The sequence below is a fragment of the Pongo pygmaeus genome, chromosome 22 (assembly GCF_028885625.2).
Source record: "Pongo pygmaeus isolate AG05252 chromosome 22, NHGRI_mPonPyg2-v2.0_pri, whole genome shotgun sequence".
NCBI classification, from domain to species: domain Eukaryota; kingdom Metazoa; phylum Chordata; class Mammalia; order Primates; family Hominidae; genus Pongo; species Pongo pygmaeus.
Window position 1 is genome coordinate 38,689,865 of NC_072395.2, and position 26,587 is coordinate 38,716,451.

Consider the following 26,587-nt stretch of genomic DNA (forward strand, 5'->3'; position numbering starts at 1 on the left):
AATGAGGAAGTGGTGTTCCTTCTTACATTGGCAGCAACAGGGGGAAGGAAGGAAGGAAGGAAGGAAAGAGCCATGTGGGGATTTGTAATTAAGCACATTTGGATTTGAATCCCATTTCTTTTTCAGATCAGCTGCGACCTGGGGCAGGAAACGTAGGCACTCCATGTTCCAATTTCTTTATCAAGTGGTGATAACATGCCGCAGGACATGATAGGAGAGCTGGGAAAATGAGATACCATACCACATGTAAGTCATCCGGCAGAGAGGGTGACACACAGCAGAGCTCATACATGTTAGCGGCCTTCCCTCCTCCTCTGCTTAATACATCCTGTTCAAATCTCAGAGCTAATGCTAACCATGGGAAAGTTCTGCTACTTTTATTCAAAGCCACTGAAAATGTTTTGGTAGAAGAGAGCAATAATAAAGAAAAAAAAGAAAAGGACGAATTTTAAAATTTCTAAAATTGAGAAAAAGAAACAAAAGAAAATATAAACATTTATTAACAAAAAATAAAATAGAACCGCCGAAAATGAGTTACAGGATCACAAAGTGCAACCTACAGGAAAAGCAATATGTATTTTTCAAAAAATGTTAGGTTTAGCCCACATAAAAAAGGCCGAAAGTATCAAAAATAAGTAAATTGTTAATTTGTAAGATTGAAACAATAATTTTGAATATTAAGTCCTTTTCGAAAAAAAGGTAAATGTGTTTCTCCATAGCTTCAAGCAAACCAATATGCAAGTATTTTTAACTTAATCATTAAGTTGATGATTCCCAACTTGAAATGAACATGGTATTTAGCATTTAAAATGTGCTTCCCCAGCTTTAGTCATCTTCTCATCTTAACTGGTAGAGCTCAAATGAGAACAAGTTAAAGTAAAAGCAGAAAATAAAACAATAACATTCTTTTGCACAGTCCAATGTGGCAGAATGACATGTTGAGGCAAACCATATTTTATCTTCGAAACAAATGAAAATGCGTAAATATTTGGGGTTATATTTGCTGATGAAGATAGTCATCTGGCTATAACTGTTATAACCATAACATAAGCACCCCTTTGGAAAACTGGAATCATAAAACTTACTATATAAGAAGGAAGTTTTTTCAGCTCCTGTGGTTTGCAAACACTGTCTACTGTATAAAGGAAAGAAGATAAACACTATAATCTGAATCACTATAATCACATTGGCCTAAGTAGCAATGCACTTAGCAATATAATGAGAATAACCATGGAACATGAATGTGAGGTATGTTTAATAGGACTGAGGATATTAAAAATGATAAAAACCTTTTTAGGCACGTGGAAATGAATATGAATACTATATTACCAATTTAATCCACTGAATCCAGAAATATTTCTGTGGTAATTAATTTTCTGTGCCAACTTGATTGGGCCACAACGTGCCCAGATTAAACATTGTTTCTGAGTGTCTTTGTGAGGGTGCTTCTGGATGAGATTAGCATCGGAACTGGTGCACTCAGTAAAGTAAATCATCCTCCTCAACGTGGGCAGGCATCACCCAATCTGCTGAGGGTCTGAAAACAAAAGGGCAGAGGATGGAGCAGTTCACCCTTTTTATTTCCTGGCTGCCTGAGCCGGGATATTGGTCTTCTCTTGTCCCTGGACTGAAATTTACACCATTGTCTTCCCTGGTTCTCAGGCCTTTAGATTCGGACTAAATCATACCAGCAGATCTCCTGGGACTCCAACTTGCAGACAACAGATTGTGGGACTTAGCCTCCATAATTGTTGTGTGAGTCAATTCTGCATAATCAATCTCGTCCTATACATATATATCCTATTGCTCCTGTTTCTCTGGAGAACCCTGAGCAATACAATTTCTCTTCAAGTAAATCTTTGTTAATGGTCCCAGTTATTTCCCATAGTTGAGGAAGCTGTGTCTCTTTTCATCTTTAACTCAAATTTTTCAGCCATTCATACAAACCCCCCATCTCAATTAGTGTGAGTGAAATTATCCTATATTCATACCAACCAGCAAGCCAGATTACTGTCGAGTCAAGCAGAGAAGGACAGCATAAGCTGATATTGTTAAACGAATTTAGTAGTTCATTACTACTGCTCTGCAGCTGGTGAGGATCCCGGAAGGAGAGAGCAATTTTAAGGTGGAGTATGTCCAGAGAGCTCAACTTCTATTTCGTGAATATCCTTATATCCTAAAGAGATTAAATTCATAGGACTGACTACCATTTTGTGATTACGTCCACAGAAGGCCAGAGACACATGTTCCCTATGTCCTCACCCATCAAGGTACTTCCTTTTGGGAAGGGAGTGGGGCTCAAGGAATGTCAGGATATGTCACAGGATACAGAGGGAACAGGAAGCTGTACATCAGCAGGTCACTTGATATATTTAAGGTACTTAAAACACAGGTTACTGTAACCACATAGAAAGTGGAAACAAACTGGCTTTAGTAGGGTTTATTTCTGTTTTGCGTTTTAAACTACCATAAAGCAGTTTATCCTGCTTACAGACCTCTGAGATTCCACGGAACCTCTGATAAAGGCTAGGATTTCGGCCGGGTGCGGTGGCTCACGCCTGCAATCCCAGCACTTTGGGAGGCCGAGGTGGGCGGATCACCTGAGGTTGGAACTTTGAGACCAGCCTGATCAACATGGAGAAAACCTGTCTCTACTAAAATACAATAAAATAAAAAAATTAGCTGGGTGTGGTGGCCCATGCCTGTAATCCCAGCTACTCGGGAGGCTGAGGCAGAGAACTGCTTGAACCTGGGAGGTGGAGGTTGTGGTGAGCCAAGATCACGCCAATGCACACCAGCCTGGGCTACAAGAGCGAAACTCCGTCTCAAACGAACAAACAAACAAACAAATAAATAAATAAAGGCTAGGATTTCCATGTTGGCACTTCGTCTCAAATAAATAAATAAATAAATAAATAAATAAAGGCTAGGATTTCCATGTTGGCCAAATGATAACAGCCTCTGTTCATCAGAGCCCACCATGCTAGGCATGTTCTATGTGTTCTCGTTTAATACATGGGAAGAAAAAATTACCCTATTTTATTGCATAGAGGCAAAACGCTATCATTTAACATACTCATTCGCATCCCTAAACACACACAAATAAAGTCTCTTAAGATTGGGTAAGCCATAAAAAGGCTGTAAAGCTAATTTTTAGAGTAGTAAAGGGCTAATCCATCCACATGCTGGGGCACTGGAAAGGGTTTTTGTTGTTTTGTTTTGTTAATGAGCAGCACAACTTGGCAAAACCACCATATGCTTTGTTATGATGTCCGCTGGCTTGTTTTCTATGAAACAGCTGTTCTTGCCCCGAACACTATCTGGCAAATACCTTCAGCAGAAGTTGGGTCATAAAGCAGGGATCAAGTGGAAGAGCCCACAGAGCTGGAATATGGAGGACGTTCCATATTGGGCCCCTCCTCCAGCCTGCTCACTCACGTCTTCTGCAAGCAAGCTGGCTAGGTATGTTCCCCCTTCCACAGAAAACTAGACTTAAAACGAGACAAAACACAGGGTTCAATATCCTTAGCTCTAGGTTTTGACCTCTAGATGCCTAGTCATTAGCAGCAATACCAACATCACATGCACAAGCTTTTAACTTTTTAAATGACCTTTGTATTTATTTTATTTTAGTCTCCTAACAGAACCTTGTGGGGCATGGTAGCTACACAGGCTATTACCTCCCTTCCTTTTAATAGTGATCACGTGTATCTAAACACTCATAACAAATGAAAAAAATATAACAGAAAAGCAGTTCTAATTCCTAGTACATCACTGCTTCAAGGTGAATATTTGCTTCCAAATATACAGTGGCATTCTGGACGACTAACGCCTTCTACATAAGCCACATCCTTATTCTTTGCCACCCTGGGAAGCCACAGGTATCAAAGCAGCTGAGACAGCAGCTCTGACATGGACAAACTATCCTGCCTTTAGTGCACCTGTTCATTCTTTTATTCCTCCAGCCCGCCAACATTACAGCCCTTATTATATGTGAGGCACATGGGAGAAACCAATGAGAAAAACATGAAGACCCTGGTCCTGGTGGAATTATATTCTAGGGAAAGAAACAATTACCACAAGAATTTTTTAAAAGCTAGTAAGTCATATTGTTAATATGTGATTTGTATTATGGAGAAAAAGAGGAAAAAGAAAAATAGAGCAGAGTTCCGAAGGATCGGGAGAGCTGAGGGGAGAGGGGAAAGGTAGACCGCAGTAAGTGAGCAACCAGGCAGAGTCTTAAGTGAGGAGGTGACATTCAGATCTTCCCAGGTGGCTGCCGGAAGAACATGGCAGGCAGATGACAAAACTAGCACGGAAGCCCTAAGAGTTGAGGCTGGCTGGCAAATTCCATGAGACCCGCATGGCCAGAGCTGAAGAAGCAAGAGAGGAAGTAATGGGAGAGGCAGGGAAGAAATGGGGGACATCATGTACAGCTTTGAAGCCACAGTAAGGATTCTGAGGGACCGGCGTGGGCTGTTTGAGGGGGAGTATATGTGATGGGGCATTTTGTTGAAGGATCACTCTGGCTGCTATGGGACAAAAGTAGAAGGAAGATCTTTTAAGAGGAGAAGACAGGCTGGGCGCAGTGGCTCACGCCTGTAATCCCAGGACTTTGGGAGGCTGAGGCGGGCAGATCACCTGAGGTCAGGAGTTTGAGACCAGCCTGACCAACATGGAGAAACTCTGTCTCTACTAAAAATACTAAAATTAGCTGGGCGTGGTGGCGGGCGCCTGTAATCCCAGCTACTCGGGAGGCTGAGGCAGGAGAATTGCTTGAACTCGGGAGGCGGAGGTTGTGGTGAGCCAAGATTGTGCCATTGCACCCCAGCCTGGGTGATAACAGCGAAACTGTCTCAAAAAAAAAAAAAAAAAAAAAAAAAAAAAGGAGAAGACAAAGATGAAGGTGGCTTGGACCAGGGTGGCTGTCACAGGAGGTTGTTGCCCTCAGCCCCCTTCCCACACGAGAAGGGTCAGATTCCCTTCTTTCTCTCACACCAAAATGCCATTACCTCAGGGAACTGAATATGAAAATGGGAGAAACTGTTTTCACATGTGCATGAGGGCTCATTTCAATTTTAATACTGATACACGCATGCTTGTCACAATACTGCCACTTCACATTGTTATCTATTCTCAATACCTGCCAGAGCTCTGTTTTCTGGGGTGAAGTAAAATGGCAGGTTAGCTTTCAGTTTATTCATGAATGCTGATGCCACACCCAACGTTCCTGTCACAAAATGCTCCTCCATCACTGGGGCCAAGAAACCAATGAAACATTTTCCATACCTGTGTTTCCTCTGAGAAAATTATCATTTGAAGGGAAGTTACTTCAAAATAGGGTGAAACCTGCTAACATCTTCAGGATGAGGCAGAAATCACTCTCCTAGCCTGTCTGAAGACTCCTTAGAGGATAATCCATTAAGTTGAACTGTACATGCACTGATTTCCCTCATTTTAGTTCTGATTTTGTAATCATTGTGGAGTACTCCATTTCATATTCATACTAATGTGGTACTTCACATTCATATAAGAATGTAGGGTCAAAATTAAAGACACTGTGAAAGATTGCCCCTATCATTTTGATATTCATTTGTTTCCTCAGGCTCTGGGGTGACACACAATTTTACAGTCACAATGGACTCAGGACACAAAAGAAGAAATAACCCACCTTCAAACAGCAATGACCGTGGCCATCTCCAACAGGCCAGAAGGCTGAATGTTTCCCTAAACAAAGGCTTATGAATGGCATTCAGTCAATATATTAATATTAGATTCTAACAAGAAAATTGGGTTAGTCTCATCAGCAGAAAAGCAATTTATCTCTATAGCCTTGATAACAGAAGATTAAAACAAATTAAGACCTATATAAATCACTGCCTTATCATTGAAAATGCTATTTGATACAGACCTAGCAATGTTGTCATTTGAGATGGCTATAATTTAGGAGAGAAGACAAGGAGGATCATTTATACATGGGTGAAATATAAACCTGTTAGCGTTCATGTGAAAATTTAATCTTGAAACATGGCAGAGCTTTCTGAGTGCCACCCCAACTTAAAAAAGAAGTGTCTCTCCATTTTCCTAATTTCAAAATAGTTAAAACTCCTAACACATTCTAAATTCAAATATTTATCCTACCCATTAAGTCCAAGATAGAGGAGCCATTTATGACAAGAAAATACAGTTCGTGATCCTCCGGTGTAATACCAGACTCTCTTAAAAACAAAATAACAACAACAAGAAGAAAAAACAAAGGCATTCTCCCCCTAATATGCCCTTGTATTACAATTTTATAGTCAGTGCAATCATAGCTGGTGGAGAACACTATCAATGCATCGCATGGACATAAGGAAATAAAAATGTAATCTATGATGTGTTGACTCTAGTCAAGCTACATTTCTTTTTTATGTCCATGGACACATACTGACATGGGAATTTTTTCAAATATATGAACTGAATGTGAAAGAATGAATGCTGGCATTATTTTTTATTAACATCTATTCTCTATTCAGCACAACATACTAACACTTAAAAGCAACCTCGTCTGAATCTAAAAAATATATGTGAAGCAATAGCAATAATAACTGGCGTTCAGAATGGGTTAACCTTAGGTTATTGTTTTTTGTCAATTTGTCAGAAGCTATTCTTGACTTCATTAATGGAGGCACATAAAGCAATAACCTGTCATAGCTGCTCAACACTCAATAGATGAGTTCGGAAAGTCAAAATCTTCAGTATCGTCCACTTTCATATAAACTGTAGCAGTAAAAGGAGATGGAACTGTTAACCTCTATGGAGGTCTTAAGGATAAAGCTGATTTCATTTTACCCCAGCTTTCCAGAGCAATCTTCTCCTACGCTTGTATATTTTACTTTATATTGTTATTTAACTCTATGACATATCTGGGTCTAATCTCACTAATAAAATTATCAAGTTATTAAAAGCCAGGACTCAGATTCCTTTGCTGGTGTCCCTCAAAATACCTGGCCTAGCACATCCTGGGCTCAAAAATAACTGCTGCACAGTTCACAACTGCAAAGATATGGAACCAACCTAAGTGCCCATCAACCAATGAGGGATAAAGAAAATGTGGTGTATATATACCATGGGATACTAGTAGGCCACAAAAATCACAAAATAAAGGTCTTTCGCAGCAACTTGGATGGAGCTGGAGGCCATTATTCTAAGTGAAGTAATCAGAAATGGAAATACAATATGTACTCACTTATGAATTGGGAGCTAAGCTATGATTATGCAAAGGCATACAGAGTAGCATAATGGACACTGGAGACTCAGAATGAGGAAGACTGGGAAGGAGGAGGGGGATAAAAAAGTATGTATTGGGTACAATGTACACTACTCAGTTAATGGGGACACTAAACTCTCAGACGTCACCACTATACACTTCATCCCCATAACTAAAAACCACTTGTATCCCCCCAAAGCTATTGGAAAAAAAAATTAAAAAAAAAAAAAAAAAAAAAAAAAACCTGCTGTATTAAACCAAGGATCGGCTTGCTGGCTACCTTTTTTTTTTTTTTTTTTTCCCCCTTGAGATGAAGTCTCACTCTTGTCCCCCAGGCTGGAGTGTGATGGTGTGATCTCAGCTCACTGCAACCTCTGCCTCCCAGGTTCAAGTGATTCTCCTGCCTCAGCCTCCCGAGTAGCTGGGATTACAGGCGCGCGCCACCATGCCCAGCTAATTTTTGTATTTTTAGTAGAGATGGGGTTTCACCATGTTGGCCAGGCTGGTCTCGAACTCCTGACCTCAGGTGATCTGCCCGCCTCAGCTTCCCAAAGTGCTGGGATTACAGGTGTGAGCCACCGCACCCGGCTGCTGGCTACTTTTATAAAAGTAGTATTATTGGAACACAGCCTTGTCTATTTGTTTACTTATTGTCTATTGTTGCTTTCATGCTACCATTGCATAGTTAAGTAGTTATGACAAACCGCATGACCTACAAAGCCTAAAATATCTATAATCTGGCCTTGTATGAAAAATATTTGCCGACCGCTTTATTAAACGATCTACTTACCCTCTTTTGGCAAATAGCTAAACAACAGAGCAGTGACATAATGAGCATTCTTTTACCACAGATAGAACACCTCTAATCTGAGAATCCGAAATGCTCCAAACTCTGATAATTTTTGAGCACTGACACGACGTCATGGTGGCTGGGATAGCAACACCTTTGTTCTCTCACAGTGCAATGTACACAAACTTTATTTCATGAACAAAATTATCAAAAATACTGTATAAGGCCAAGTGTGGTGGCTCATGCCTGTAATCGAAGTACTTCGGGAGGCCGAAGCTGGTGGATCACTTCAGGTCAGGAGTTCAAGACTAGCCTGGCCAACATGTTGAAACCCTATCTCTACTAAAAAACACAAAAATTAGCTGTGTGTGGTGGCAGGCGCCTGTCATTCCAGCTACTTGGGAGGCTGAGGCGGGGGATCTCTTGAACCCAGGAGGCAGAGGTTGCAGTGAGCTGAGATCACGCCACTACACACCAGCCTGGGCAACAGAGCGAGACTCCATCTCAAAAAAAAAAAATTGTATAAAATTATCTTCAGACTTTTGTATAAGGTGTACATGAAACATAAATGAATTTCATGTTATTTCATCATGAATACATCAATATTCCAAAATCCAAAATCTGAAGCACTTCTGGTCCCATTTTTGAGAAGAGATATTTAACCTGTATTCAAAGTAAATGGTCTTTCTTTTCAAAAAATGCTGAGTTGCTAAGCAATCCAGTTCCTTTCAATTTTAGGGTCATCTCTAATTATTATGGCTTTAAGGAAAAAGTCATTCTTCCTATCTAAGCATTTCCAGATACCAAAGATTTAGCTTTTCACACTTGGTAATCTGATAGAATATACTGGCACTGATGTGACACGTAGTTTAATTCACCATCACATTTTTTAATGCTTTAAAATTGTTGTCCCTCCCTAGGTTGGCTGGGGAGCAAAGTGTAATCCCAGATTGCCCAATCTAATTTGGCAGTTTTAGTTCCAATGGTATTGCAGAATGTGCTAATGGGAACTAATATTTGCTACCGCACAGTGAAAAGAACAAGAATAGTGTGATTAAGAACAATAGTTCAAATTTGGACAAAGATTAAATGGCCTAGGCATTCAGACTTCTGTCTTATGGCTCCTGTCTTTACAACAACCCTGGGGTTAAGGTGGCATATTCCATTGAAAGGCTGCGTGGTGAGTTATCTACGATTTGCAAATTATGAGCTTCTGCGGCAACAAACTTGGAACTTGGGGATGGTTCTTGGGGATGGAACTTGGGGCCTGACTTGTTAAGTTCCAATTCTTTTCATATTCTCTGGAAGTGTACCAGTCTGTTTCATGTCATCTGGACCATTCTGATGTCCCTAGAAGTCAATCTTTTTCCCTCCCTCAATCCTGCATGGGGTCAGGCCTACACCTCTGTACAAACTCTAAGGCCATAAACATAATCCTAAAGTACAAATAACCTGTGTAGCAAGACTATAGGACATCTCTACAGGTGGTTGTGCTCCAGCATATCCTGGGATTCTAGGAAACTAAGATGAAACAGAGAGGAGAAAGGGGTGGTGCATAGGTGAACCATGGACTTCCAACTAAGGGGTTTGCTGGTTTCTTTTCTGCTGCCACAGTAGCTTACATTAGAGCAGGAAAACTACGAGACCTTCAATACTATAGTCAGGACAGCAACAGCAACTTCCACTTTACCTTGCAAATATTGACGGCTTGGACAATAGTCTAACAAATTCAATTTCAAACATCTGTCGAGAATTGGAGGATACTGACATTCTAACATTTCAACATGCCCCCAAATTTGTGGACAGTACACCTGTTTACACCAGGAGAGTTCTATCTCTGAGTCAGATGTGGGGAAACTACTACTCTAGAACAGGATTCTCAACCAGAATGTGACCCCCCGGGCACATTTAGCAAAGTCTAGAGACATTTTTAGTTATCACAGCTGGAGTTGTGTTAATGGCGTTTAGTGGGTAGGGGTCAGGGGTGCTGCTAAATACCCTATATGCATAGGACAGACTCCTAAAAATTAATTATTTGCATCAAAATGTCAATAGTGCTGAGGTTGAGAAACCTTGGTTTAGTTGTTTGTACATGTCAGCACAAATGAAGGAGCCAGAGATGGGTCACACTTTGGCCAGATCACATGGTGCAATCTGCTGAATAAAAATTGGCATGATGCTCTTTGAGAGATTAAATGCCATTAAGGAGTTTGTCTGTTTGCCTTCCGGGATGCAATCTGATGGAGACAACACTAGAAAAAATGGTCACACTCTCATATTTGAAATATAAATGAATCAACAAGTATTTATATAATAATTTCATTGTTTACAAATACTACATTTTGAAGATTAAATGTGAAAACTTTTTGCACTGTCCTAAACCCAAATGGGCAGGTGCAAAACCAATGTCAGAAATTAACTCAGCTCTCATAAGATTCTTTATCCCAAATGAGAAAGGGTTTTTTTTTTAATGATTTGAATTCCTATGTTCATGAATAAAATGAAAGCTCTCAGCCTTATCCCTTATATTTGTGGTTTAGATTTTTATTTATAATAACAACAATAAAATATGTCCCTAAAATTGCAATGCTCAAAATTGGTTTTTATGACAAAAGTTTGAAACCTAGCAATGCCTGATTTATGGCAAATTATTGTTTTTATAATGCAAACCATCATACATTTTCTCCCTAAGTGTAATCTTAGTTCAACTGAAGAGCTTTTTCTATCTCCTTTCACATTTGTTATTTGACTAGAAGCAGCTTAGACTGAGCAACCTGTAAAACCAACCACCTTTGTGCAGAAATATCATCCAATTGGCTCTAAATTGATGAAGGAGCAAAGTCAAGTCCAAGCTGCCCAGTCTAACAGGCTTGCTTACCTTCTAGCTCAGCTCCTTTTCTCTGAATTGAGTCTGCCATCTGCATTTGACCTCTAGATGACCATGACTTTTTCAAATCAAATGTGCAGTTTGCTATAAATAAGACCACATAGCTGCACAAGCTATAAATAACTAGAAATTATATGTTTTTTCTTTGTCTGCTTGTACTAGCACTGCAAAACCCTTCACTTGCTGTGACTGAATAGTCTCTGTAGGTAGACAAGAAAATATAGCTGCCCAAATCACTTCATCCTCCTAGAATGGAAAGGTGTCAGGATCCCAAATACACTGCAAGTAGATGGAGAAAATTACTGGGAAGGAGAAAATTACAAAAGAGACTTTCAGTATCTGTTCGGAACAGTGGATGATGAAAGTGGTAGTTACGTGTACAGCATGAAAATAAATTTTCAAACAATGATGCTTGTTTCCATCAGTTATTAAAAATGGAAAAATAGAATTCTTATAAATGCTAAAATGAAACAAGAGAAAAATAATCATTGTTTTGTAAAAGAATGGGAAAGACATTTAATTTACTGATGCGTGCTATATTCATGGCATTTAGGAAAAAATGTTAACATTCTTCATCCTCTTTTCACTGTTTTCTGTATTCTTAAAATGTGCTTCTGAATCACAAATGTGATTTTACCAACCGGCAAACAATGTCAGAACCAAATGCTTAGCCATTTGGTGTGGAATGCAGCCAAAATGTCATTTGGGTTTCAAGCCTGGTCCTGCCATGTTCGATGGCTTGGGACAAGTCACTAAGCTCTTGAAGCCTCATTTTTTCTCATATGTACAAAAGGAATGAGGAAAATGTCCACAAAGTGTTCTGAAGAAAAATAAATGATCTGTGAAAATGCTTGGTACAATGCAACTTAACATGCGTACCTATGTATTATCAATACTAAAGTGGAATAGCTAGAGCTTTTTCCTAGTCTGTGTCAACCCACTTGCTGTACTTACACTGTTTTTAGAGAAAAATGCTTTTTTCACAACAGCAAAAGAAATGTGTATATTGCAGCAGTACTAAACCACATCCTTCAAAAGTTATACATAATGTGAATTATTCTGAATATTTTATGGAGGCCATTAAAAAACTTTATAGTTTAGGATGCAGTCTTTTTTAAAATACCTAATCCTTCATCTATAATTTATCATCTTTAAAAAAGATAACTGGCTTCATCAGTTTTGAGATGAGGGGTTTTGTTTTCGGGATAATGTACATAAATGCTGATTTTAATTATAAAATATCTAAGCTACAACTGAAATTGTGTCTCTTCTTCCAGCAATCATAAGCACAAATGGCATATATCATCCCTAACCTAACACTGGATAAATCTATTTCTGGATGGAATCCAAATTCAAATATGAGTACTAAAACCACATTTTAAAACTAAGCTAGTCTGATATTACAACTGAAATAAAAACAAAACATAAGACACTATAAAGCCTGCAGTGGCTGGACAATGCATTTCTTTATAGGAGGCTCTTTCTCTACCTCCTAGTCAGAAGCTGAGAACCTCTAACCTACCATTACGCCTTCTGGGAGAGAAGAAAGAGGGGTTCCTAATGTTTAAAAGTGACCCTTCATGTCTAAAGTTGAAACCGGGTCTTATAACACACATAATTGAAATCTGCGCGTACGAATTAGTCCATGTACTATAATACATGAATATTAAGTATTTTTTCTGAGGAAACAAGTTACTTATGTATTATAGTCTCTTGTTAAATCATGGTTTCTTGATATAACTGAGTACCCTATTTTAAAGATCTTTCTTTCTTCCTTTCTTTTCCTTCCAGTTTTAGTAATGAAATGCTAACCTTTGCTCTCTTTTTTCCCACCAGGCACTCCCTGCACAGCGCTTCCCTTATCTAATTATGCTTATATTATTAAAATTATTAATGCTTGCTTAGAAGTTCCACTGACTGACTTAGGCACCTTCAGAATTCTCCCTCATCAGGAGATCACCTCAAGGCTGCAGTTAATTTACAACCCGATTGTGCCTGGGATGCGCCAGCCCACTTACCGAACTGGATAGTAACTCAAGTCTTTGGAACAAGTCCCGTATAGCAGCACCTCCTCACCGCTCCTTCATGCCCTGCATTCCAAGCTCCCCTTTTTAAGCCTTTGTTTTTTAATCCAAAATTTGAGATGGTTGCTTTAAGGCAGGAGCCTGGACCATTTCCCCACTGCTAGCTTTGCAAAGTAAAGTCACTTTCCTTCCACTGCACCTAGCCCTTGTTCTTCAGTTCTGCAAGCAGTGAGAGGCTGAGCCCGCTCTCAGTTACATTGATAGCTTTTAGGAAATAAAAGAGTAATGGCAAATACAATACAATGATGTTGTCCATATAATATTCAATAAAACCAGACTAAATAAAAAGGAAATTGGTCAGAAATAGAAGAAACTTAGTCAATGATGTTCTTAGCCCGACATCTCAAGCTGTCTGGCAAAATCAGATGTAATTACAAGCAAGGTAATGGGAAGAAACATTTTACTAAGACAGGTGTTCAAGAAACACAAAACCATGCAAAGAAGGTGATGATGCTGGAGTTATGTGAACCAAGCAGCATCCTCCTCCCCTCTTCCCTTCCCTCAGGTGAATAACAACGTACGTTTAACAGGATCTCGGGCAAGAGGTTCCTGGGTAGTCTTGAGTAAACTTTGGGACACTATGGAAAAAATAAGAGAACATAACTAAAAACAAAAAGAGAAACATGGGAATGATGGCTGAAACGCACATGAGTCCACTGACAAAAAAACCAACCTAACAAACAAAATCACTCACTTAGGTTTGGTCCCTCCAACAAAACCAAAATGAGCATATTAACGTAAGATCTATTTTTGCAAGAAGTTAACATTTGAGAATGCTGGATATTTTGTCTCTGATAGTATATCCGAGTAACAACAGGTTTCCTAACAGAAGAGGATTTCTTGCTCCTTCTTTTGTGCCAAATATCCCCAATTCCCTTCGATGCATTTTTTCACAAAAACCCCATTTATTTCACTCATTCATAGGACAGCATCTGGCTCTCGGCTCTGGCTGTTTGCTGAGGCTTATACTCTCTCCTTATTCTTGTCCACCCATCTAACTGATCTTCAGCCTTTGCTTTTTTCATACATTATTCTGTCACCTATCCCCTCTAAAATCAGGCATAGCTAGCCTTATCTAATATATCTCTGTTGGGAGCATCGATCTTTTGCAAAACCCTCAGCAAAGTGTGTGCCACCCAGGACAACTGGACAGGTGCCCACTGCTCACTCCCAGCCCAAACTGATCAAAGGGAGAGAATTTTCGGGGAAGGGATGGCAGCACTGGGGTAAGGTGGAGAGATAATTTGAATCTCTTGAAGCAAATTCATCACTGCTAATAATTAAAACCAAATAAGTCTCTTATTACCAAAAAATATACATGATATTTCAGAAAATGAATCCACCCAGGAAAAGGGAGAAAAATTTGCAAATCTGCCAGGAAACCTCTCCCAGCCGCTAAACCAGTCAGAATCACTGTAACAAAAGGCCTTTGTTCCAAAGGCTGCAGGCAACAGAATTCTCCATTGTGTTCGCAATACCTGACCTAATTGACTGCTTTGTTTGAAACTGAAGAAGGGAGTCATTTGAGCCAGAAGCTGCAATCATCCAATCAGAGCCAGAATAAAAAAAAAAAAAAAGCCCTTGAGGTTACCAGTTCCTACACCTGTTCACACATGGGACTGAAGCAGTCATCTCATTCACTGGCGATGGCAGGAGACCAACAGGAGCTTTTCCATTAGATTCCTCTTAGATCCTGGGCTCCTTTACAGTGGGGGTATTAATGGTGCAGGTCCTTCTGTTGTTTTGCTTAATCCTACGATCTTGCTGGAAAACAATTTATATAATCCCTAGGAATCTCAGGCAGGAAATGTGGCTGCCACCCTTGCAACACAGCGGAGAATAGGCAGGAGTCTCTCAAAAAAGTAATGCACAGTTATTGAGTTTCATTTTTAGTTATCAAGCTGAGTTGAATAATTACTTCTTGAGTAGTTCATACTTGCTACTCATGAACAACAAACAAACAAACAAATAATAAATAAATAAATAAATAAGCACAATTGGGAATTTCACTTGGAAGTCTGTTAACGACATGGAAGTCTCACATCTGGTACTGGACCTCCTGAGAATTACCTCTTTGGGGAAAATTTCATCATGCACTTAAGTCATCATGACTTCATATTTTTATCCTCCAGAATTAAGAAAAGCTTAATGTTCAAGAGACTTTGAAAATTATGTTCCGGCCGGGCGCAGTGGCTCACGCCTGTAATCCCAGCACTTTGGGTGGCTGAGGCACGTGGATCACTTGAGGTCAGGAGTTCGAGACCAGCCTGGTCAACATGGTGAAACCTTGTCTCTACCAAAAATACAAAAAATTAGCCGGGCCCAGTGGCATGTGCCTGTAATCCTAGCTGCTGGGCAGGCTGAGGCAGGAGAATCACTTGAACCCGGGAGGCGGAGGTTGCAGTGAGCCGAGATCGTGCCACTGCACTCCAGCCTGGGAGACAGAAAGAAACCCTGTCTTTAAAAAAAAAAAAAAAAATTATGTTCCTCGAGCCTTATGTCATTGAAAGTTTCTCACATTAAGTCAAAAGTTTTCTTCTACTTTCAAGAGAAGAAGCAGAAGTTTGACCTAGCAAATGTCTGTGTGCTGAGCTTAGTAGGGGGCAAGACGGGCACTTCTGCCCTCCGGCATTTGAGATGCATGAGCTCAATTCAATCACATTCCCTCATCAGCACAATAAAAGACATGTTATGAACCAACTTAAAGGTATTCATCACAGCCATACACCTTATCAATGCAACTCAAGCTGCATCAGCCAGGCTTCCAGTGGTAGATAGTATCTGCACAGGTAGTGCACATGCATAAACATGAACACACATGTACACAGACAAACACATAAGTATGCATTTGCAGAAACGGCTGGCTGCAGAAGACAAAACAGCCACTCCAGCTTTGTTTCAAAGAGAAGCACTCAGAAGTCCCTCTGGATTGCAAGACATATCTGCTACAGCTAGGAAGAGAACACATCCATGGCCATGCTTTATCAGGGAAAGACGGAGAGGTGTGCTCATGATTGAACATACTGCGGAGACTCTGAGCAATTAGAGAAGTGGACAGAAATGTGGTTAGTGGTAGCAACAGGCCCATTCCCAAGAACCAGGAAAATCAATCTGTTACAAAGAGCAGAGTCAGTGGCGAGAGAGACGAAAGGTGGCCAGGCTCGAAGAAGGGTCCACTTACTGACGCTGCCACACACGGCCATGCAGTACTCTTCTGTGTCAAAGTTGTTCCGGTTGCCGCCACATCCGCCGTAAAAGAATGGGGCACACTTCCCTTCAGTCACATCAAAGTACCAGCGGGAGATCATTGCTCGGCATGGCCCCGTCTCGGCTTGTTCAGAGCACACCTCTAATCAGAGGAGATGTGGGGAACCACATTTAGCATGAAAAGGCACTGTCTCTTTGTTCATGTATACACGTTTACTTCTTTTAATCCTCCCAGTGGCAACCTGGACTGGGTTTATTAGGCAGCATCTACCAAACATTTACTGAGGAATTTAACAGCCCACCAGGACTAGAGATTTACACCTCTCAGAGCATGCACTCTCATCTGGTTTAATGAGTGCAGGACCCGGGAGCAATAAAAGGATTCCGGCCAAAGGTGAAAAGATCATTTGGCTGCTTTTAGGAGTATGAAATGACGGAAGGTGTCTGCACATCAAAACGATTCTCCATTATAAAAAATAAACTTCTCTTTTTAAGAAGTCAACTTTCATGTAAGGAAACTGCTTTGGTTATGAAGCGAAAGTTTACGCCCTCACAAAACATGATTGCTTTCCTTAATAAATGATTGCCTTAACTCAAGTATAAAATTAATTGCATATATTTTGAATGTTTTCCAGTTTTGGAGGCTGTCTGTCCATTGACTTTATCTGGAAACATATGTTGTATCTGTAAATGTGACTTACACTCAATGACATTTAACTCTAACTTCAGACCATTCATTTGTATATTAAAATACGTACTAATGTAAATGGTCTTAACTCTGATTTAATACCATTTTATTTGTATATTAAAATATGTATTAATATATATTATACATTAATAATTTAATTACATATGCATGAAGTACATCTATAACAATGTATTATTAATTCTGCTATTTAATTGATATTTATATATTAAAGATTAATATATAATTAATTATATATTATTAATCTGTAATATTAAAGATCTGTATTATTTGCATATATTTAATTATATACACATTAAGTACAACTATAACAATGTATTATTTAATTATGCTACTTAATTGATATTTATGTATTAAAAATCTGTATTATTTGTATATTTTGTATATTTACCTGACCCTTCGGCAGTAACGTTTCAAACAATAAAACATAGTCAACCAACTCTAACTTATTAATACACACCACGCACTGTTATACATTAAAACACATCTTACCTGTCAACATGTCTTGCCACCCTGCCCAAGATCAGTTTCACTCATCCCTGATTGCCTCAAAGTGAATCAGTGACCCATCCAATTACATGTATAAAGTCAATCCTGAGTAGAATTATAACTCTACCTCCCATGTATATCCCATTTTTATTGGAAGTGAAACAACAACCCAATTCTCCCTCTGGGTTTGTGCCCTGCCCTTGCTAGGCTAATGCCTTAGCACACACAGATGTCTTCTTAGTTTTACTGAGAGGTAAAAACACCTTTCTAAAAGATGAAAGTCACACATCACGCAGTACTTCCAAATTAGGAATATTCAACAGATTGATTCTTTTTTTCTTTTTTTGAGACAGGGTCTTGCACTGTCGCCCGGTGGCACAATCTTGGCTCACTGCAACCTCCACCTCCTGAGTTCAAGTGATTCTTGTGCCTCAGCCTCTCAAGTAGCTGGGATTACCCATGTACCACCACGCCTGGCTAATTTTTTGGTATTTTTAATAGAGATGGGGTTTCACCAGGTTGGCCAGGCTGGTCTTGAACTCCTGGCTTCAAGTGATGCACCCACCTCAGCCTCCCTAAGTGCTGGGATTACAGGCATGAGCCACTGCCACTGGTCCTTCAACAGATTGATTCTAATTAGCCAATCAAAGATAAGGATCCACAATGTCAATACAAATGGGGATTAACTATTGTTTTACTTCCCTATACACGTTGCTCTTTTAGTAGATGCAATAAAGTACTAGCAAAACCAGAGGTTGCTACCATCATGATGATGTCAACAGGAGGGACAGTCAGCACTAAGCCCAGAAGGTGTCAAACACGCCGCAGGAGAAATGCGCCATGCAACGGACACGAAGATGATGTGACTCTCTTCACGTGGTTTTCAGATGGAAAGGTGGCTACGAAAGCATCAACCTCATTATCATCCATCATTAAGGCCATCTCACTCAGTACTGCTGCTTTCAAAGTCCATGCTCCCAAAGCAAATTGGTTTCCTGTACACAATACTCTTGTAGAATGAAAACCAACCAACTTGTTGACATAAGTATCCCATCTACTTTGCAATTTTATTTATCTTCCAAAATTAAAGGACTGGCACCCTGATTTATTAAAAGTGAATTGGTTCTAGGGGCCATATCCCCTCTGAGTTACTGACAGAGCAGCTTCTGGACTGTGAAGCTCAAAGCCATGCCTAGATGTGAGGATCCCATCAACTGTAGCCAGCAGTGGTCTCTGCTCCCAGAGCTTATCTTCAGTTGTAACAAACATCTACAGCTTCACTTTGCTTTCCTTCTCTGTATCTCCTTCACCAATGTGTACACATTCATGTCACATGCTCTTTAATGTTTCTAAGACACAACAACACCCATTATTAATCTCTTACTCAGGCAGTGTTAATTCCAATAAGACTGCAGGGCAGCAGTGCCTACAGAGCCTGCACTGTGCTGGGAATTGGCACTGGGATTGCAAGCACTGTGGCCACTGCTACCAAGGGAGGCACAGAATCCCTTCACCCCACAGTCACAGGAGCACTGGCAACAAAATTCACCATGCCTTGGCAATTTATGCTGACCCTCACATTTTGGCATTAAAAAAAAGTATCATCTTAGAGTACCAAATATGTGTCTTCTTATAGACGTGTGCCACGGGCCTCGCAGTGAACATCACAGCTCTGCAGATGCACAAACCTCGTCTTTATGAGTCTATATATTAAATAAAAGTAGTAGAATTTTGGATGGGTGCAAGTCAAGTAATGGGATAAAAGAATGATGATCGAAGGAGATGATTCATGATAAATATGTGCCCGTATGTGCGACCTAGCAACAATTTCTTACTTATGATAAAGGCACAATCTCCCCAGTCCAGAACCTAAATGGCATTATATTAACATTTTCCTATACCACTAGTGAAACATAATGCTACATTCATTTTTTCATCTGCCTCATTCTATAACAGCTATGAAACCATTTGTTATAGCTAATTCGTAGAAGCCAGGCTAAATGAGCCCTAATCAACTAGAACAGGCATTCAGAACTCAAAATCCATTTACATGTTAATTAAGTAAATAGTATAAGCTACACGTTGAGCCTACAACTCTTGCTGGAGTCTCCAGCTGTAAGAGCCTTAACTCCTTCCTTTCATAAAGGCCAAGAAAAGAGTGAGTTAATCCCTATTTGGGGAGTGTTGGTTGGTTCTCCCAATCCTGTTAGGGGCAGTTGGCACTCTTGACTTTGAATGGCCCCCAAGAGTTTCACGGCCTTGGTGGAGTCCAAGTGGGAATCATGGGCAATAGCAACAGATCCCACAATACTCAAATACAAAAGGCTGTCTGAGATAATGCAGTCAGGAATGGGTGTAAGAGTGTATGTTAATTTAATGTCAAATACATAATGTATGGAGAAGACATATGTGAGGCTGGAAGAACAGGACCGACAGTGTGCTTTTGTTACTTCTGAATATCTAAAAGACAGCTACGTTGTCCAACTGGTTCTCATCTGCTGACATGGAGGATGAGCAGATGGGCCTTAACATGCAACCCCTCTCCTGGTGAAAAAGAGCTTCTCGTTATAATTCCCCCAATTGTCAGCAACCCTGATTCCCCATCACCTCACCTCTCACTTCCCAACACTTTCCCTCAGGGATATAATGAAAATAGCAACTTCCTACAGCAGTAAAGCTGATTTCGGAGAGGACTGGGAAAGGAATGGATAACGTATCCTCTATCACTCATAATTATATTCCTACTCTACTACAGGGAAAGGGAATACAACTGTTTGTTTCCTCTGACTTTTTTGCTAACCCTTTATTATTCCAGAACAATTTTCCATGTAGTAGAAAAGAGAATCTTAGCCTACTCTGGGAGAAGCTGGAACTGAGGGTAGGGTCAACACCAGGGAAGTACGATGCTAATGCTTTTACACAAAGTATGAATAAGCACACAAGAAATGGCTGGTGCCTCTCAGAAGAGAACGTGGAGAAGCAGCAGCATAGATTTGGGTTAAAGCAGTGTTAAGGGATTAATGTCAACTTCATAGTTGTGATACTGTACTGAGTGAAGACTATGCAGGGTCTTTGTATTAATTCTTTTTTTTTTTTTTTTTTTGAGACAGAGTCTCGCTCTGTCGCCCAGGCTGTAATGCAGTGGCACTATCTCCGCTCACTGCAGGCTTCGCCAAGCTCCGCCTCCCAGGTTCACGCCATTCTCCTGCCTCAGCCTCCTGAGTAGCTGGGATTACAGGCACCCGCCACCACACCGGCTAATTTTTTTGTATTTTTTAGTAGACACGGGGTTTCTCTGTGTTAGCCAGGATGGTCTCGATCTCCTGACCTCATGATCCACCTGCCTTGGCCTCCCAAAGTGCTGGGATTACAGGCGTGAACCACCGCGCCCAGCCTGTATTAATTCTTTCAACTGCATGTAAATCTACAATTGTCTCAAAGAAAATATTTTTAAATTATTTTCTTTTTTATTATACTGTAAGTTCTAGGGTATATGTGCACAACATGCAGGTTTGTTACATAGGTATACATGTGCCATGTTGTTTGCTGCACCCATAAACTCATCGTTTACATTAGGTATTTCTCCTAATGCTTTCCCTCCCCCAGCCCCCCACCCCACAACAGGCCCTGGTGTGTGATGTTCCCCGCCCTGTGTCCAAGTGTTCTCATTGTTCAATTTCCACCTATGAGTGAGAACATGCGGAGTTTGGTTTTCTGTCCTTGTGATAGTTTGCTGAGAATGATGGTTTCCAGCTTCATCCATGTCCCTGAAAAGGACATGAACTCATCCTTTTTTATGGCTGCATAGTATTTCATGGTGTATATGTGCCACATTTTCTTAATCCAGTCTATCATTGATGGACATTTGGGTTGGTGTCAAGTCTTTGCTATTGAAAAGATTTTAAAAAGCCCACATTAAAAAATGAATATAGGAAGCTGAGCATGGTGGCTCAAGCCTGTAATCCCAGCACTTTGGGGGAGTTCAAGACCACCGTAGTCAACATGGTGAAACCCTGTCTCTACTAAAAATACAAAAATTAGCTGGGTGTGGTGGCGTGCACATATAATCTCATCTACTCGGGAGGCCGAAGCACTGGAATCACTTGAACCCAGGAAGCGTACATTGCAGTGAGCCAAAATAGTGCCACTGCACTCCAGCCTGGGCGACAGAGTGAGACATGGTCTCAAAAAAAGAAAAAATAAATAATAATATAGGAATATTGATTTTTCAGTTTGCCTAAGAATTCTAACCTTGTCTCTTTCCTTGACTCAGAGATTGGAGGGTTTGGAAATCTCAGTTTGAGAAAATTCCCTTTACATCCCTCTCTAGCAATGGGATATTAGTAAGAGATCTAACCAATCAAGATGCTCACCAAGTAGAAGAGTTTTAGAGCACTGAGACCTGAAACACATCTTCAATAAGCCGCATCTAGTTTCATGGAAGATAAAAATATCTCGAGAGAGTTCAAATGCTTATGTTTACATTTTCTATTTTTCTCAATAGCATAATTTCTTCCTTCCTAATCTACTGAAACTTCTAAAAACATCAGCAAAAAACCTGTTTCACATTAATTACCATTATCACTCAGTGGAAATTTATATATCAGCCACTAAATGTAGAGGATGCAAAATTAGACCTTATATAACTAAACCCAAATAGGATTCCTGTGAAAATTAAAACCATATCTTCAAAATGTGTACTATATATAATTATTATGTCAATTAAAAATAAAGTTGAAAAGAAAACAAATTTAAGAAAAAACAAAAAAACTCTTCATCTGCCTTGTCTTTGTTCTCTTCTCAAAATGTAAAATACTGAGAAAACTAACATTTTGAAATCATTTTTGAAATCAAACTTATTTTTTGATTTCCAATCCACCTTTCTGTTCAAAGTAAATATCAGAGATAATAATGGAGAAAATTTGTTCAGAAAAATAAAAGCAAGAATATTTCTTAAAGAGAAATGTTAGATAGAAACATAGGCAAAGACTTACATGGCTATCTAAGGAACCACAATCCTTTATTGATGTTGAATTTCTTAAACTTTCAAGATCACAAATAGTTTTTCTGATATTCACTTAGCTGAATTCTGCTGGCAAGGAAGCATTATGCCTTCTTTTATAACAACTCTGCTCACTCTTCAAGACAAAATGCCATTTACTACACTGAAATGCTGGTGTTTACGAAACACAAAGCAAAATTATGTGCTTCTAATCAAACTCCACGCCTTTTATCTTTGTAAGGTAGGCCCTTGCTGAGATTTGTGCTCGTGTCAACACGACATTCCATTTTTTAAAAATCAATATAATACAAAATAATACAGAATCTAAGCCAGAGCTCCCTGGATTATATAAAATGATTATGCAATTCATTGTTCAAAAAATAATGCTCAACCACAAAAAATTAGTTCTGAACAGATATTTCAAATTGGAGTGAAAATCTTTGTGGACAACCAAGGTTAGAAAGCTAATTTTACATGTTTTAATAAATTAAAAATGAACACAGTTGTGAAACTGGCAACCAGTATGGGGAGAAAATCTCCACTTTCAAATGTACGATAATTATAATGCCTTCTTATGAAGCAAAGTTAACAGACTAGCAAATAATTCGCTGTCAATAAAGTGGTAAATAAAGAATAAAGTAAAGCTTGTTTTAGAATAAAGTAAAGCTGGTTATTATTATTTCATTTTTAATAATTGAATTTCAAGTATTCTCAGCCTACTGCAATGTATGTGAAATAAAACTATATTCCATGTAATGTATAAATTTCAAATTTACAAATTTTGGGAAAGCAGCCACAGTCAAACTAGAGTCATTTAGAGAGAGCTAGGAACTATATTTTATGAACCTTTATTTAAAAGATAACATTTTGTAGCATTATTTTCTCCATATTCTACAAGAATATCTACTTAAACTTCACATAATACAACTATTTCTCCTTTCTGAGAGAAATTCCCTATCTTGAACTCTTTTCCTCCAATTTTAAGTAGAGTAAAAAGGGCAAATGCAAGACAAATATAATTTATTTTTGTAATAAGTTACTTCCTTAATGTAACAGTGGAATAAAATGAAAACAAGGATATAAGTATTAAAATCCACTAAGTACACAAAACTTCAATATTTCAAATAAACTTTCTAATTTATAAATATAATTTATATATTATATATTATAAATTATATACTATATATTACAATATATAATTTATATGCATGTTTATATAAATGTTTACATAATTAATACATATATCTGTCTGAGCTCAATGTAGTTTATAACTACTTTTTTGGCCTAAGTTATCGCTGTAATTCTAAGTATTACTACATGGTGACATTTCATGAGCCTAAGTTATTAAAATCAAACTTGTATTCTGTTGAAAAATAAGTAGACAATATTTGCATTTGATTCTATTGATGAAAAATTTTTAAAAGTCAACACAATAGAAAACTGGTTAACTTTTAAGAACGTGTTTTTCCCAATTCTGGAACCATGTACTTTTAACAGAAAGGAACATTTATCAAGTGCTTGTACGTAGTAGCAAGCAGTCATCAAAAAACATGTTTAGAAAATTACTCTAATAAGGCAATAAATTATCAAATATTTATGACCTAGTAATCATATTTTACTAAATAGAAGCATGTAAAATTAGGCAAGCAAGCTTGAACTGAAGTCTTATGACAAATCTCACTTAAGCTCCAAATATGGATTGAAATACAAACAAAAATGATGCAAACAGCTGTGCATGCTAATGAAAGCACTGCTTCAGTACTAGAGGATGGGTGCTAATTTGTCACGGAAGTCTCTAGAAGATATCCGCAGTTGGCTAGCCTTTTTACTGAATTGCGTTAATTCCCTAAGGCTAGCCAATACAGCTGTCATTCTAATTATACCTGACCCAATTCTCATCTCTCCATGATGAAAGATTGTTTATAAAATGCCACCTGAAGGAGATTTACTTGTAAAGTATTTAAACTAATCAGGACTCCTGTGACGGTGTTAGGGAACATTCACAAAAGGGTACCACTACGGTTTTTCCTCAACCTTTGTTTCCTGTTTGCTATGGGAATAAACTTCCTCTTCGCTGAGCTGCGTGGTTAGCGTGCAACAGACTATTAACAAGAAGCTCAAAACTCGGGATATCATGTCCTGTATTGGAAAATAAGGGAAAGTGCTTCTTCTTACTGAATGAGAGACAGGAGTATGCTGGGAAACTGGCACTGTCTAGAAAAACAAACAAAAAGAACACTCTTGAGTTACAGTGTATGCCAACTGCCATGGTATAAATACTCCCACCAATGGTATTTCAAGCTACCCAATGGCTATGGCTTACAAAATTCCTCTATACCGTAATAATTAGCTTTTACAGGCTAGCAGGAGTTGGCTACACTACCATGTGAATGACAGGAAATAGGGGCACAAGTGAACACATATAGGGAGACTGTAAGAGTTTTTCAGTTTCCTTGGTCTTGAGGTGTGAATTTAAGGAAAGAAAAGCTCAGTAGGTAGATGTCTCAGGATTCTCTCATACTTGTTGGTATCTGTAACATACCAAAAACAATAACACCAAAGGTAAGAATGGTTTTCCTTTTCAGTTTCTTATTTCCTGTCTCAGTGCTGCAAATCTGCACCATATGGAAGGCAGGAGACGCTACTAGAGTCTACTACTCAAAATAGATCCGTGGACCAGCAGAGTCAACACCACCTGGGACTCAGGCCCCCAAACAGACTCACAATGATTGTTTTCCAAGGGCCTTGGGTAACTTGAATGGATATCTCAGTTTGAGAAGCAGCATGATCGACCTTGTCTTTTAAATGCAATAGATGTGTCAAAACGTGATACACAAGATTTAATCATTTTCCAAAAGAACCAGTGGGGAAGAATTAGTAAAAGTTGCATAGGTTTTGGCTTATTAAAAGAAGTACACATATATTTGGGAAAAGACAGATACAACAAAATTAGTAGTCTTAAGATTGAAATATACATATCAACAATTTAATTTGAACAGATTGAACAGATTGTCTATAAAAATTTATTTTACTCTGAAGTTCTGTCCTATCTCAAGCAACATTAAAACAGCTTCGATACCTCTGCCTTAGATCCAGTACCAAGATCATAATTCTCTTACTCATATTAAGACTGAAAATACCAGGCTTCTCAGAAAGCTGAATTCAAGTGGTGTCATTTCTATAATATCCCAGAACATCAGAAATCTCTTTTTACTCGTAAAAATAATGAAGAAAGCCAAGATCAATTCAAGGGCTTTGAATTTACTTCCTTTTTTTTTTTTTTTAATGAGACGAGTCTCGCTCTGTCACCCAGGCTGGAGTGCAATAGTGCGAACTTGGCTCACTGCAACCTCCGCTTCCCGGGTTCAAGAGATTCTCCCGCTTCAGCCTCCCGAGTAGCTGGGACCACAGGTGTGTGCCACCACACCCGGCTAATTTTTGTATTTTTAGTAGCGAGGGGTTTTGCCATGTTGGCCAGGCTGGTCTCAAACTCCTGACCTCAGGTGATGCACCCACCTAGGCCTCCCAAAGTGCTGGGATTACAGCATGAGCCATCGTGCTTGGCCAGAATGTACTTCCTTATACCGCTTCTCTGTAAAGAAAGAACTAGATGGTATTTCTGTTCCGGTTTAAAAAAAAAAAAAAGAAAAAAAGAACGCCTCTAGATGTAGGTCATGGGTTGGAAGGATGGTCCTGCTGTTTCATGTCCTTTTCTGGGGAAGACTGAGCATGTCCATCTCTCCATGTTAACTGGCTTCTTGTCACAATCTCTAGCAGGCAAAGAACCCACAGACTCCAGCTGGGAACAGCAGTGTCCCTGGTTACAGCACAGATGCTAATCACCATTTGCTATTTTATATCAGTGGACAAGGGGAGAGCGAATTCCTTTTGAACAAAAAAAAACAAAACTAGGAAGGCAGTTTACCTCCATATCTCACAGTCTACATGGCAAATATGCATACGTAATGTTGCAAGTCAACATTTTATGTTGTTTTCTGTTTCTAAATAAAGCTACTAGACTACATTACACATTTTATCAAATACTTGTTTTTACCTTACTAAATGTGTATTTATCAGATTTGCTTTGGCATATTTTTGTTTATTTTACCTGTTCTCGTACAATAAAAAATGTTCACTGGTTATCTACAATGTGCAAAGCAGTGATACAGAAGT

General features: G+C 39.1%; 1 protein-coding gene across 6 annotated transcripts in view; it reads right to left on the reverse strand.

Moving 5' to 3' along the window:
- Positions 1-26,587, reverse strand: part of APP (amyloid beta precursor protein) — a 283,222-nt gene that overhangs the window by 98,034 nt on the left and 158,601 nt on the right. For 2 of the 6 annotated variants that reach the window (XM_054468706.2, XM_054468707.2), the window contains exons 7-8: positions 16,192-16,359; positions 13,532-13,588 (exon numbers count right to left, since the gene is read on the reverse strand). The exons of 2 other annotated variants lie outside the window; for them this stretch is intronic. In XM_054468706.2, the coding sequence (XP_054324681.2) occupies positions 13,532-13,588; positions 16,192-16,359 (225 nt within the window). The remainder of the gene's footprint in view (positions 1-13,531; positions 13,589-16,191; positions 16,360-26,587) is intronic. 2 more of the 6 variants (XM_054468708.2, XM_054468709.2) reach the window with 1 other exon arrangement.